This window comes from Vulpes vulpes, chromosome 13 (genome assembly GCF_048418805.1).
Source record: "Vulpes vulpes isolate BD-2025 chromosome 13, VulVul3, whole genome shotgun sequence".
NCBI lineage: Eukaryota > Metazoa > Chordata > Mammalia > Carnivora > Canidae > Vulpes > Vulpes vulpes.
The window spans coordinates 150,793,999-150,806,175 of NC_132792.1; the positions used below are offsets into that span (position 1 = coordinate 150,793,999).

At 44.1% G+C, this 12,177-nt stretch overlaps 1 protein-coding gene across 2 annotated transcripts in view; it reads left to right on the forward strand.

Annotated features, from left to right (window-relative positions):
• KCNH1 (potassium voltage-gated channel subfamily H member 1) overlaps positions 1-12,177 on the forward strand; it is a 367,276-nt gene that overhangs the window by 83,037 nt on the left and 272,062 nt on the right. Inside the window, exon 6 of one of the 2 annotated variants that reach the window (XM_072733343.1) lies at positions 3,126-3,599. In XM_072733343.1, the coding sequence (XP_072589444.1) occupies positions 3,126-3,599 (474 nt within the window). The remainder of the gene's footprint in view (positions 1-3,125; positions 3,600-12,177) is intronic. The other variant, XM_072733344.1, reaches the window with a different exon arrangement.

Here is a 12,177-nt window from a genome sequence, read left to right on the forward strand (position 1 = left end):
TCTTGAGAGAGGACAGGGTGGATTTGTCTGCTTTTCCTTTCAGTTCCATCAGTTTTTGCTTTGATTGCATTTAGAGCTCTCCGGAGTACATGCGTCAGGAATTCTGTCTTAATGAATTGACCCTTTCCCATTATGTCAGATGCCTTTCTGTTTCTGTCATTTAGTTTGGGTAATTTCTACAGATTCCTCTGTCCTCTCCATTCTGCTGTTGAACCTATCCACTGAAATGCCTAAATTGGTGATTGTATTTTTGGTTCTAAAATTTACATTTGTTTCATCTTTATATCTTCTCTTCTTTTGCGGAGACGTTCTACTTCTTTGCTATTTCTGAGACTTTCTATTTTTTTCCCATTTGTTTTAAGCATATCCATAAATGTCTGTTCAAGCATTTTTAGGATGGCCGTTTAAAAATCTTCATCAGATATTTCTGACATCTCTGTCATCTTGGTGTTGGTATCTACTAATTGTTTTACATTCATTTGAGATTTGCCTGTTTTTTTTGGTAGAATGAGTGATTTTTGATAGAAGCATGGGCATTTTGGATATTAAGTAATGAGACTCTGGATCTTATCTAAACCTTTTGTTGTAGGTGGCTTCCTTTGACCTGGGTATGGGAGAGGAAGGCATAGGCATCCCCTCATTCCTCCAGAGTGGGGGTAGAAGTCCAAGTTTTAAACTCAGCCTCTATTGATACCTGAGGGGCACTCCTTGTTATCTCTGGGTGAGCATGAGAGTTCTAGTGGCCTGTTGAGCTTATACTGATCCCTCCCTGCCTTGTGGGCAGATGGGCCTTCATTATTGCTGAGTGGACATGGAAGTCCAGGCTCCATACTGGGCCTTCTCCAATGCTAGCCTTCTAAGGAGGAGGAGGAAGAGGAGGAGGCTGGGTGATTCATTACCGCCTAAGATGGGAGAAATCTAACTTCCTAGAAGCCTTTGCCAGCCTGGGTGGGAATGGGGCCATGGCTTTTACTGTGCTGCTTAGCTGTGGTAGAGTGGTCATTATCTAAAAGTTTTCAGTCTTTTGAGGCTTTTCCCAGTCCCTTTGCTACAGAGGGTGGGCTTTTGTTGGGACTTTTTTGGTCTGCATTCCTTGGTCATTTCAGGTCTCTGGCTTCTTCAGCTGTAAGTCGGGGAATGTCTGAGGCACAGACAACATCCAGAGAATTCCTCATTACGTTATTCCCAGGCAGTTTGCTTTTTCCCTCCATCTTTGAGAGTCTTAAGTTTGTGTTATTTGTAATGCTCAAGACATTTAGTTGTTCTTAGAGAAAGAATAGAGAAAAGTATGTCTATTTTATCTTTCTGGAAGTGGAAGTCCCATTCAGTTTACTTTTATTTTCTTCTAGGTCCGTCTCTTTTCCTGCCTTGAGATCTCAGGGCCCAAGCTTCTTTAATCAGACTTGTATAAATTCCTTTTCATGGGGGAGAGAAAATAAAATCCCAAGCCTAGAAGATCTCTCTGTGCATTGGTGGGAGGGGTAGAAACAGTTCCTATACCCAAAGATGCACACTGGGCATTCTGTGGATTTCAGGCTTTCTTTTAGTCGCCTTATAAGGCCCAGGGCCAACCATAGAGGAGATGGGGATATTTAGATCAGTTTATATTCACTAAGGGGTCTTTATCCTCTGGAGGAAAGAAGAAGTTCCCATGATACAAGAGAAAGTTTCACCCAGAGATTTATAAGAACCTGTAAGTGTTCTTATAAAGGAGGAGCAGCTCGGGGTCAGGGGTGAGGGTCCCTGCCAGCTTGGCTGGGCTTCTGAAAGTGTGGCTTTTTTGCTTTTGACTACTGAGGATAAAATCCATCTGTGATATTTTCTTGGAGCCAAGCTTCTCTGAACTTTACCCTTCATGAGTTTGGTTCTTTAAAAACCTGTTACTTAGGGAAATGCAACCTTGATGTGGAATAGCATCTGTTTCTAATCCAGCTAGACCTACTTTGGGATCTGGTTCCATCTTTTGCTAGCTGTATGACCTTGCAGTTCATTCATCCATGTAAAACCATCCTATAGTGCCTCCTCTGGGCCAGCCACCATGCTGGGTGTGGAGATAAAGTAGGTACCTTTCATTGCTCGCTTTGCTTTAGTTTCTGGCCATGAGCAAGTTATCTGCTGGTTTTACTTCAAAAATATATAAAAAATTGAATTACTTTCCTCTATCCCCTCATCTCTTTCCAAGGCTGTTTGAGTAAGTTCCTTGATTCTGTTCTTCCCTCTAATCCTTTGCCTCAATTCATTATCTACACAGCAGCCAGGGTAATCTTTTAACAACAGGCACCAGTTTAATAGTCTTTTGTTAAACTGCTCCAATTATGCTAAGAGAATGAAGTTCAACCCCTCCTCATGGTGCACTCGGTCCTGCGAGGTCTGGTTGCCACTTCTCTGAGCTCATCTGGCATCCTTTCCCCTCATCCAGTGGGCTTCAGCCACATCCGACTTCTCTCTTGGCCTGAGAGCATCGAGCTTGTCCCACCCTGGACTCATTACACCAACTGTGCTCTCTGCCTCAGATAATTTTCCATACAAGTTTGAATGGGTGGTTTCTTGTTGTCATTCAGGTTTCAGTTCAAATGCTGTCCCTCCCCTGTTCCTCATGTCACATTCTCTCCAGTCACCGGGTCCCCACCCTTGCTTTTAGTTGTCTCTTACCACAATTTGAAATTATCTTGATTCGTCTACTAGACTGAGTTCCATGAGAGCAGGCTTCATTGCTGCACATATACCCAGTGTCTAGAAAAGTTCCCGACATAGAACAGTAAATATTTGTTGAGTAAAGTTGCTTAATTACCTGGGGCCTCAGTTTCTCCCTTGTCACCATGGAATAATAATTGGCTAACAGTACAAGGTTGTATTTAGAATTAAGTGAGGTAATAAATGTGTGTGAAGTATGTAGTACAATGCTTGGCTCACAATAAACCAAATAATAGTTAGTCATTGTTTCCTTATGGTTATTTATATTATAATGTTCATCTCCATTCTCCCATACTCCTCTAGTACCTGTTCTTGCTCCTTGTGATCCATCTGGAGTGTCGCGAGCATTTGTCAGTGACAGATGCTGACTGGTTAGATGCTTGCAGTGGAATCCTGACTTAATTCTCTCTTAACCGTGTTTTTCTATACAGGTTCTGCAGCTGGGCTCAGACATCCTCCCCCAGTACAAGCAAGAGGCACCAAAGACTCCCCCTCACATCATCTTACATTACTGTGTTTTTAAGACCACGTGGGATTGGATCATCTTGATTTTAACCTTCTACACAGCCATCCTGGTCCCTTACAATGTCTCCTTTAAAACCAGGCAGAACAATGTGGCCTGGCTGGTCGTGGATAGCATTGTGGATGTCATCTTTTTGGTGGACATTGTGCTGAATTTTCATACTACCTTTGTTGGACCAGCTGGGGAGGTGATTTCTGACCCCAAACTCATCCGCATGAACTACCTGAAGACGTGGTTTGTGATTGACCTTCTGTCCTGTTTGCCATATGATGTCATCAACGCTTTTGAGAACGTGGATGAGGTTAGTGCCTTTATGGGTGATCCAGGGAAGATTGGTTTTGCTGATCAGATTCCACCACCCCTGGAGGGGAGAGAGAGTCAGGTACATGCCTCAAATCTCAGACCTTGTTGTCATGTCTTGAAAGCTGAATAAATGTGGGTGGTCAACAGAAGAGTAACCATCTGGGTGGGAACTAGCATGGCTGATGTCTGGAACAGAGGGAGCATGCTTGATAGATATTCTCGCCTGCTGGGTTTGTCCTTTGGAGGTTTGGAGGCCCTGCATGTCCGTGAATGGATGTGGAAGAGACCAGAGGCTTCCCTCTTACATTATGTAGAGCGCAAGCCACTGGCTCAGGGGTGGTGGGGCTGCAGAAGCAGGCATGCATCGCCACTGCATTGGTGAATCTTTCACTTGATATGCACTTGTTGAATGTCTGGCCTATTGATTATTCTAATTATGGGGATTTTTCTCTCATCTGCTGCTGACCTTTGGCTGTTTCATAACTAATTAACTCCTGGTAACAGTGATGCTATTTCCTCCCCAAGTTTGCTTGCCTTTTTTTTTTTTTTTGGTAAATGTTGGAAAAGAAGGAGTTGTTTCTTTGTTAAAGTTTTGGCTGTGACCAATGGCATTCTGTGGTCCATATTCTCCCTTGCATAAATTTGCTGAGGTAGTCAGGCCATGGTCAAGTGGTGAAGTCCGGCCCTGTGCCTAGGAGGAGTGAGTAGTACTATTGCTGGATTATACTGCTTCAGACTGTTAGTCCTGCAGGTAACGGAAGGAATGAAAAGAAGGCAAATGTTCTGTAGGTGTGTTGGAATTAGGACATGCTCAAACAGTGAATGGGTGCCTGCAACATGTTGCCTAAGGCAGGAACTGCTGGTCTGGTTCGGGTGATTTTCTCCCTTGAAAAAGCAAGGACATCAAGTCATCGCAAAGGACAGTGTCAGATTCATATTCAGCTTAAGTGTTCCATGGGAGTTGTTCTTCCTTTTTCCTACTGCCTAGTTGATGCTTCAGATGGATGAAGATAAGGTAGTTCATCTGGTAAATCTTCAGCCTCATATAGAGGATTCTGGAAATCTCAGCCTGGCTGGGGTGTTAACTGGGTGAGTAATTCAGAAAGCCATCTGGAAGTTGAGATTAGGCAAGATTCACTCTCAGGGCTAACAGGCTAGTGGGACTAGCCTTGAGGTAATTGGAAGGAACAGCCAGCTCCCTGCCAAGACAAGACCTGGCCAATGACTTTGTGACTTTCTGGGCATAATGATGCCTCTTGGACGTCAGATCAGTATCAGTAGTGGGTGAGGACTCCAGGCCCTTCCTCTGTGAGAACCTAGCTACCTACCACTTGCCTCTTCAGAGAAGAGGAGCTGATGTTCAGGTGCTCTAAACTCAGAACAACCCCCACTTTTATCTGTGTGGTGTGTTTTAATATACTTTGAAATCCCAGGGAATAATGCTCTGGGTGGCTTGGCTTATATGGATTTTGTAGAGGGATTAAATGAGTGAGACTGATCATTTACAAGAACAAAACATCCCTAAAGTGAATGTTGGGATTCTTTAGTGTGAATTTGAGTACACACTGGGAATGATATTTTTCTCTGTGAGCACATTTCTAGAAGATTTTATGTTAGTTGGTGAGGAAAATATGATCATTTTGGCTTAGATAACTCAACTGAATTATTTCAACCTAAAAGAGCTTCTTATACACATATGGGAGATGAAATTTGACTTTAAAAAAAACCTCTCGAGTTTTTAAAATAAACCATTTGCTATTTAGAGCAATAACATTGACAATTTGGAGATAAATAGAACAGTTCTTCAGCTTCCACAGGTTCCCGTTAAACATTGGCAGAGCCATAAACACGTTTGTAAATGTGTCAAGATTACCTTGTCCATTAGCAAAGCAGAGAGCTTCCCCTCAAGCACCTTGTATGTCACATTGGAACTCCTTTGCCATCAATTGTGAGTATCCCTGATGTGATTTCTGACTTCCACCATCATTAAATAGATGGGCGGATAGGAAAAACGCCAGGTATCTGTAGCTTTCCTGTTGGAAAGGGTTTAGCATCAAAGTTCTCACTACCATCTCTTGGTCATAAATAATAATATGAGGGGCACCTGGGTGGCTCAGTATTTGAGTATCTGCCTTTGGCTCAGGTCGTGATCCCAGGGTTCTGGGATCAAGTCCCATATCCGGTTCCCAGCAGGGAGTCTGCCTCTCCCTCTGCCTATGTCTCTGCCTCTCTCTGTGTCTCTCATGAATACATAAATAAAATCTTTTAAAAAACGAGTATTAAGAGGCTATTGTTATGATTTGCTTCTGTAAAGACTTGATTTTAAATTTATTAATTTCTTTTTTTTTAAATTTTTTTTTCTTTTATTTATTTATGATAGTCACACACACACACAGAGAGAGAGAGAGAGAGAGAGAGGCAGAGACATAGGCAGAGGGAGAAGCAGGCTCCATGCACCGGGAGCCCGACGTGGGATTCGATCCTGGATCTCCAGGATCGCGCCCTGGGCCAAAGGCAGGCGCCAAACCGCTGCGCCAACCAGGGATCCCAAATTTATTAATTTCTTTTCAAGCTTTGGCAGATACCCAACATAATGCCTGTTGGTAACATTTGTTGTGGTGTGGGGGAGTCAGTGCCAGGAAACTGAAGACTTGGCTTCTGGCCCTCTTGGTATCACGTGTTTGGACACCTGGGACTTTGTGCACGCCATTTAGCCTCTGTGGATCAATTTTCTTGTCTACCCCTTGGGGGTCATGCTACCTTACCTGTCTGAAGGCATGGCATTTGGGCAGTAGATTATTTGAGTTTCCTGCTAGCTGCAAAGTAACTTTGGTGAGTTCTAAAATTTCATCTGCATTTGTCTTACCTCCAGGAGTTGATGATAAAAACAAGAAGCCTAGCACTTTGACCTCCTCCCTACAGTGAGGGTGGGAGGGAAGTGAGATGGAATGAAAGTTCAGAGCCCAGGAGGACCAGAAGGTCATGCAGTTCAACCCTTTTAGTTCACAAATAAGGGAATAGACTCAGGGGGATTATGACTCACTCAAGATGACACAGCAAATCATAGGGCTATGGCAATAATGAGTCCCTTTCTGAGTCCCCTCTATTCTTAATGGTGACAGAGTGGATAAAATAGGGACAAAAACACTGATGGACAGAGTTGAGTCAAAACTGACCAAGAAGCTTCCAAAGTCTGTGGCTCACCCCTTGGCTTGGTTGTTGTGGTGGGGAAGTTGGGCACTGTGTACAGGGAAGTGAGTATCTGCATTCTCCCCAAAGCAGCTGTGTTGGTGATGAGATTGGCAGTTTAGGATGCTCATGGAGGGTCAGACCCAGCATGGCTTTCCAGACATAGGCCTTTTGTTGAAAGGCACTATTAAATTAGAAAAGAAGATTGGTGGGGCTTAGAGGAGGTTGGAGAGGCCTGGAAGGGTGCCCCATTTGCCAAACCTGGATTTAGATGGGTAAGAGAATTCCGATTAATGGTTTCCCATCCACCGCCTGTTGTCTTCTTGCCCACATTGTTGTGGAGTTGCTAATCTAAGATTGCAACTCCCTCTGCTCTAATCCCTTTCTTTGGGAGAGTGTGGGGAGAAAAAAAACGTTATTGACTCATTTCTCATAAAAAATACATGGAGCTGAATTCTCTCTGGTGTCCTCCTAATTATGCCAATGGAATTGTATCCCAGTGGAGACCACCAAAGAAGAGAGGAATGTGCGGTGGTGGCTTGGCCATCTGTGTGTATGTCGGGGGTGTGTGTGCGTGGGGCTGAGGGTGGGTGTGGAGTGGGGGCTCTTGAAGTGGAAGGACTAGATCCCCCTGAGGCTTGGGTCAAGAACGAACCAGGTTCAATTGCTAATGCCAGCCATTGTGACTTCAGGCCTGTGGATGTCGCCCACCTCCATGATTTAAACCACGCAAATGATCCCTTTTGACCCAACTTGTTTCACTTATGTAGATGGTCTACATTTGCGTCATTCTCCAGTCTGTTGGTCATAATCTGTTTTGGAGGCTTTTTGGGAATATGTTTGCACATTAGTTAAGCTGGTGAGAGGACAAAAGGTCTGGAAACTGAGTGAACTGAAGCTTACAGTGGGTATGCGGAAGCAAAAGCCAGATGAGTCTTTCTCAAGCATTTAGTGGATTACTGGCCTCATGTGCTTCATGGATTAAAGATGAAATTATTATTCACAAAACATCTTCCCTTTCCCCAGGAAGCCTCATTGCCTACTGCCATTGGGGTGTGGAAGTGCACAGGGGAGAATGGAGCCAATCAGGCTACCTCCCAGGTCACAATTCTGGGGCTAAGAGCTTCCTCCAGTCCCTGGCTCAATAACTTCGGACAGTGGGACTACCAGCTGGTGCTGGGGACACAGCTGACCCTTGCCAAGAACCCACTCTCAAGGAGATGATCCTCTTAGAGAGAACAGGAGCAAGTAGTGAAAAGATGAATAGTTTTGACAACAGCTTCCCTTTAGCTAGTGTGTTGAACTTTCCAAAACATTTCAGGCCACCTGGGTGGCTCAGTGGTTGAGCATCTGTCTTTGGCTCAGGTTGTGATTCCAGGGTCCTGGGATCAAGTCCTGCATTGGGCTCCCAACAGGGAGCCTGCTTCTCCCTCTGCCTATGTCTCTGCCTCTCTCTCTGTGTCCCTCATAAATAAATAAATGAAACCTTAAAAAAAACCCATTTCACAGAAATTATCTTTCCTCCCAGGCAAGATGGGCCCATCTCAGCTCTAACCTCAATGCCCTCAGGCAGCTATTATTCCAGCTCTGTTGATGAGGGGAAAGGGCCTGGCTGTCCAGGTCCTGGGCTTCAGGCTTCTGACTTCTAGGCCTGCACTTTTCCCCAGGCAGGTCATGCTGCCTTGTCACAGAATCTGGAGCCAGAGTGAACCAAACTGTGCATTTTAGTCCCTGAGTCCCCCTTTCTGAATCGTTTGCCAGCTGGGCCACTTCTGTTCCCCTCTTACATAGCTGACAGGTGAGAAGTGTGAGCAGTCATTGTGGTCAACCCTAAGCAGAGGTCACAGAGCTCTGGTGTACAGAGCTGGATGGTGAGTGTCAAGGTCAGAAGTGACTCCAGTGGCAGGTCACCCATCCTGCTTTTCTTTCCTTGGCAGATAGGCTGCCCTTTAGGTTCTTTTAGATTCACTGTTCTGGACTCTTCCAGGCTTTCAATGATGCTGAAAGAAATTGGACTTCTATGTGTTGCTCATCCTGTTAATTGGTGGTCATCAGTCCTAATCTGTGGTTTTTATTTCGATGGATGGACACCGGTTTAATTTTCACACAGGTGACTCCTCTGCTATCGCCACTGAAGGTCATAAGATGACCTGGAATTTGCTTTCCTAGTGTCCCAGCCATAGAGGCCATATCTGTGGCTTGTAGTAGCAATTAAAATTAAGACTTTTTTCAGAGCAATTTTAGGTACATAGAAAAATGGAACACCAAGTGCAGAGACCACAGTTTCCCTGTCATTACCATCTTGCATTAAGGTAATACATTGATTATAGACAATATTGATACATTATCATTAGCTAAAGTTCATAGTTAACATTAGAATTAGCTCTTTGTAGAATACATCCTAAGGATTTTAACAAATATTTAATGACATGGCTCCATCATTATGTGTCATTCATAATGTTCCATTGCTCTAAACATCTCTGTGCTCCACCTGTTCATCCCACCCTCCTCCCCAACCCCTGGCAACCACTGATCTTTTTACTGTCTCCATAATTTTGCCTTTTTGAGAATGTCTTGTATTTGGAAAAATACAGTATGTAGCCTTTCCAGATTGGCTGCTTTCACTTAGAGATAAATATTTAAGGTTTCTGCATGTCTTTTTGTGGCTTGATAGTTCATTTCTTTTCATTGCTCAGCAATATTCTGTTGAGTAGATGTACCGTAATTGGCTTATCTATTACAAAAAATTCCTGAAAGCCATTGGTTATTCAAGCCTGATCAGTATAGGCCTTGTCCTGGGATTTCCTCCTCCTGTGGGTTCCTTGGACACAGAGAATGGACAGAGCTGACACACTGGCATGCAGACTGGTGTGTCTGAGCAGCCTGTGGCATCTCCTGGATAAAAACTAGCAACGTTTAGCACAAGTTGTCATGTCTGATACTATGATGGACAGGAAAGCAAACTTGTATTACAGTTTTCTCACATTTCATACTCTTTTCCTTGGCATTTCTCTCTTTTATTTTGGTGCTATTTCTACATCTGATTTGGGCAAACAAAAGAGGACACAAGTGGACACACTATAGTTTTCATCCCCGTGTCTTGTTAAGGGCAGGCAGTGCTGCTAATGGGCATGTTTCTCTTTTGCCGACTTGCCTCCATGGCCAGGGGCCGAAGTGTGAATGCAATAATCTTCCCAATGTTGCTGATGTCCCCATGCTGGCAACGTTGTTCCGCTCTTACCTCCGAGGGAAATACAGCCTAGATCATTCCCTCTTATTTTTATGTATTTTAAAAATCATTCTTCTTCCGAACTTGTACTCACAACCCATGAAGGACTGTGGAGGTCTGTGGAACAAAATAGGCCTAGTGTTTCCCTGCTGTCTTTCACTCTCAGACTCCATTCTAGCTGACCCAAGTTCTGCTTCTGTCTTGATTCTCCACCAGCTTTTCTTGGTACCTCTTTAAAGTTCTTCTTTTTTAAAGAAATCTTACTGACTTGGGTGCCAGGAGATGGGAAAACAACTTTTCAAAGCTTACAGTCTAGTGGGGGGTCACAGGTGATGGACGCTGTAAGAGAGTGTGAGAAATGCTATTCCTAGGGTCAGCTCAGAGTGTTTGGGCTTACTAATAGGGAGTACCTAGCCTGGTGAGAGAATTCAGGAAGGCTTCCTGGAGAAAATGACTGGAGTTAGTTTGGTGAGGAATGAGAAGGATATTCTTGGAAGAGGAGAGAGCATATGCAGAGGAGTTTGCTCTCAGGGCTGAGGAAGGCATTCACTGGGTCCAAGGCAGTGTCAGCATTGGAGGAGGGAGGCATGGTGAGAGAAGGAGGCAAGATCTAGTGATAGAATCTCAGAGTCTTGCCAAAGAGTTTATATTTTATCATACATGGAGGCTAAAAAGCATGGAGGCCAAAAAGAAACCATTAAGGATTTCCATTAGATGTGTGCCATGATCTGACTTTGACTTTGATTTTGTATATAAGCAGCAGTGGTTAAGAATGAGTGGAAAATGTCACATGTCTCTCCTCCTCTACCTCCCTTGAACCCACAGCACTCAGGCTGTTACCTCAACCACTGCACTGAAACAACACTACCTCCCTGTCCCAGATCTCCTATTCTTCTGGCCCTCACCCTTAATGCTTAGCCAACCCCCAAGCCCTGATTGGACCCAGTTCTCTGACTCCTCTGGGCTGTGGTCCAGTGTCTCAGTATCTGTGGAGGGCTCCATCACCATGTAGACCCACTTGTAGTACCGTTGAGATGCCTACTGTGTTTCTCCAGGCACCGCCCTCCAAGGTAAGTCCTTCATTCCCCGGACCCATTCAAGTCTGGCTGTTACCTCGACCCCTGCTCTGAGCTTTGCTCATAAATCAAGTGACCATGCATGTGGGGGTTTATTATTGGGCTCTGTTATTATGTTCCATTAGTCTGTTCTTATGCCAGTACCACACTGTGTTAATTAGCATAGCATGATAGTGAGTATTAGAATCAGTTATCTGTGTTCTTTTTTAAAAAATTTATTTATTTATTCATGAGAGATACAGGCACACACACACAGAGAGGCAGAGATACAGGCAGAAGGAGAAGCAGGCTCCATGCAGGGAGCCCAACGCGGCACTCAATCCTGAGTCTCCAGGATCATGCCCTGGGCTGAAGGCGGCGCTAAACCACTGAGCCACCGGGGCCGCCCAGTTACCTGTGTTCTTTTGTTTCAAGACTGCCATGTCTATTTTAGATCCTTTGTGATTCCTTATAAATGTTAGAGTTGGCTTGCCAGTTTCCGCCCAAACTCCAAAAACCTGTTGGGATTTTGGGTGGAATTACATTAAATCTAAAAACCAATTGGGAGAGGGGTGCCTGGGTAGCTTAGTCAGTTAAGCATCTGACTATTGGTTTCGGCTTAGGTCCTGATCTCATGGGTTGTAAGATTGAGCCTGTGCTCAGTGAGAATCTGCTTGGATATTCTCTCCCTCTGCCCCTTCCCCCACTTTCTTTCTCTCTCTCTCTCTCTCTCTCAAATAAATAAAGAAAATCTTAAAACAATTTGGAGAGAATGGAAGTCTTAATATTGAGTTTTCCAAACGTTGACCATAGAATATTCATTTTTTTAAGGTCTTCTTTAATTAGCAATATATGAGTGAAAATGTCGGCCTCCCAGTCTCCAGCCAAAAACTTGGAGTCCCACTCCTCAGTGGGCCTTTAGGAAAAAGCAGTCAATCGCTCCTGTCTTCCTGGTCTCTGGGCAGTAGACCTGTTCACAGAGATCTGGCAGGCCAGAAAGGACAGGCATGATATATTCAGGGTGCTAAATGAGAAAAATATGCAGCCAAGAATACTTTATCCAGCAAGACTGTCATTCAAAATAGGAGGAGAGATAAAAAGCTTCTAGGACAAAGAGAAACTAAAAGAATTTGTGATCACCAAGGCAGGCCTATGAGAAATAATAAAAGGGATCCTTTAAGCAA